Source organism: Macrobrachium nipponense, chromosome 45 (genome assembly GCF_015104395.2).
Source record: "Macrobrachium nipponense isolate FS-2020 chromosome 45, ASM1510439v2, whole genome shotgun sequence".
NCBI lineage: Eukaryota > Metazoa > Arthropoda > Malacostraca > Decapoda > Palaemonidae > Macrobrachium > Macrobrachium nipponense.
The window spans coordinates 6,398,651-6,401,515 of NC_061105.1; the positions used below are offsets into that span (position 1 = coordinate 6,398,651).

General features: G+C 41.1%; 1 protein-coding gene across 5 annotated transcripts in view; it reads left to right on the top strand.

Moving 5' to 3' along the window:
- The first annotated feature begins 467 nt into the window (after positions 1-467).
- Positions 468-2,865, top strand: part of LOC135214322 (dual specificity mitogen-activated protein kinase kinase 7-like) — an 83,444-nt gene continuing 81,046 nt past the window's right edge. For all 5 annotated transcript variants that reach the window (XR_010314323.1, XM_064248513.1, XM_064248512.1 and 2 more), the window contains exon 1: positions 468-663. Coding sequence is in view for 4 of the 5 variants with exons in the window: in XM_064248513.1 (XP_064104583.1) it covers positions 471-663 (193 nt within the window). In the remaining variant the exon portion in view is untranslated. The remainder of the gene's footprint in view (positions 664-2,865) is intronic.

The following is a 2,865-nucleotide window of genomic DNA, read 5'->3' on the forward strand; positions in this document are numbered from 1 at the left end:
TAAATCACCTTTAGCATAAAAATGAGCTTTCTTGTGACGCTGGTGGTTGCTTATCAGCTGTTCATTTGACCGAATGAAATGATTGAGGTGATGGGTCCAAAGAGAGAGAGAGAGAGAGAACTCGCTTCTTTTACGTCTATAATAAATCCCATGTAAAAACTAGTAGCTTGCCGTAGTTTTCTTTTTTTTCCTTTTCTCTTTTTTTTTCTTCATGAATGCTCCTTGAGAATATACTTTGGACGGCGAGTCGACGAGCCGCGAGAAATTGTTGGCACTCGTCAGTTTTTTGTAAATGATTGAATAAATGTTTAATTTATAAGCTTATATGTTATACAATGGGTTTAAAATAATTTAAAACGTGTAATTTATTCATTTAAAATAGTTTCATGACGCGACAACCCTGGAAACGAGCGATTGAAACGATATCGTCGAAAGGGAACGCACCGTTTCCGCCTCGCAGGGCCTCGCAGATGGCGCTGGTGTCAAAGATCTGCGGAAGGAAAACAAAAATGGCGACACTGAGTTCGCTACAAGATAGGCTCCAGGGACTAGGGACTAGGTTGCAGGCCGAGAATGAGTCCAAGTCGAGAGAAAGGATGAACACGAACCTGAGTTTGGATTTCTCGAGGGAGAGAGCCGGCTCGGAGAGGAGACCGAAACCACGTAAGTGAAAGATGACCCAGGGTCCTACTACCTTAACTACGTTGACTTTTTTCGCACCTGATTTTCTGGGGCTTTTTATTTCCTCCTGCTTCAGTTTTGGGTCAGAAATCCCCCGTCATCGTTTCCATTTAACTGTGATGGCCCCTCGGGCCCGATTTGACGCTCGTGTAGCCATTAGGATGAATCCCACACTCGGAAATAGCGTAGGCAAACCCAGGCTACTAACCTGCCTTAACCTTCGAAGTGGAAGTCTCACTCGATGGGCTGTTTACCGACTTATTTTTAAACCTATTTTCAAAGGCTTAGGACGGACTTGGGCCCATTTAACCAGACGTTAATCCCTCGAGGTTTGTCTCGCGAGAGCTTGAGGTTTTGTCGGAAAATTTAGGCCTAGCTAGGCAATCACAAGAAGGTAGCCTATGCCTAAGCGTAGTCTTTCGTTAACTGAGGGAACTCGAGGCCTAGTCTATTTTTATTCTTAATTCTTTAGGGTAGCAGGAACCAGTTTATTATGGTGTGTTTGCCCTAGATTAACCATTAGTAATTATAAGTTTGCGTGCGAACGTACTTTTCATTTCCACCCTTTAGCCTTAGGCTATGTTGCATGAGGCACAGAGATGGCATAAACGATTGAACGGTAACATAGCGGCCACCTTCCCTAAAAAGTACTTTAACCCACTCGAAGATCTGGCGTGGACATCAGTCAAGAGCCAGTGTCCGTCGAAGCTACACATCGAGACCTCAACTACTCTCCTCTAGAAGTGTTTTCTCCCAAGTCACAAAGTAAGGTAATGCCATGATTTCCATTACAGGCAAACCCCAAAAACTAACGTTAAATTGTTAATAAGTATCCAAGATACTAGGGGGGGAAACACCGCAGTCAATCCATCGTCATCGCGTGGGTCAGCCTTATTCACTTGGTATTTAATTGGTGAAACAAGAATTCAATTACATCTTTAAGCATACCATTCAAAAGATTAAAGTTTCGTTAATATAATGTGATATATGAAAGCGCCATACAAACTAAAATAAGTATGTGAGCTCTTCGTAAAATATGTTTTCAAGGTAGTTTTGAAATCCAACGTGACGGCAACCGCCTGACTTGCCATTCGTAACCACAGACAATCCACCATCTTTCCCAGCCTTCCCAACACTCATTTGAACAATGTTAGCGTATATATGTAACGTTTATTGATCTTACTCAAGATTGCAATTTTTATCAGCACAATAAAACATTTTGTTGCCTATATTATTGAAAGTATGAAACTTTATTCCTGGGGTCATGGTTTGAACTTAATTCATTTTTACTTTGTAATCAGTGGTTTTATCCTCACTGCCATCACAACTGAAACTCCACAGTGCTTATTTGATTGTAATTATGGTAATTCTAAGCCCTCATTCCGCGGTCAAGTAGACTGTGGCAGTTGACGTTTTCCTACGTTATTTTACGTACTGAACACGAATTTAAAGTAATAGTTATTCGGACGACTGTAATTAACCCCCAGGGGCCAGTACTAAACACGGCGAAATACATTGGACGCCCCAATCCCTAGTGGATGTCGAATCCGCGGTTACGTTTCTTGCAGAGTAATTCTAAAGAATAGTTCCGCACGGACTGCAAGGAACGTAACCGCGGATACGACATCCATTAGTGATTGGGGCGTCCAATGTATTTCGTCATGTTTAGTACTGGCCCCCGGGGGGTTAATTACAGTCGTCCAAATAAACATTACTTTAAATTTTTGTTCAGTTAGTAAAATAACGTAAGAAAACGTCAACTGCCATAGTCTACATAACCACGGAATGAGGGCTTAGAATTACCGTAATTATGTACATTTTGGTCTTAATTCACTCCAAATTGCACTTGAACCACGCTGCGGTTCCTGGTTCCTAAGCGCTCACTCCACAAACACAGTTACGGGCAGCACATGAGTACACGGTTTATGAGGTGCAAAGCTTTATTCCCTTAATTGTTCACTGTACTCAGTATTTAGTTTAACTTTACTTTGTTACTTCAAAATGTTTATTTAATTTATGTCTATTATCCCTTTTTTGGAACCAAATTAACCCCAAAAAATTACAGATATTTCTGAAGTACTTACAAGCAGACAATGGCAAAATGTTGCCAATCTAGTGGAGCTTCACACATACACCGATGCATTTACAACTGTTTCCATGAATTCTAGTTTTCATAGTAATGCA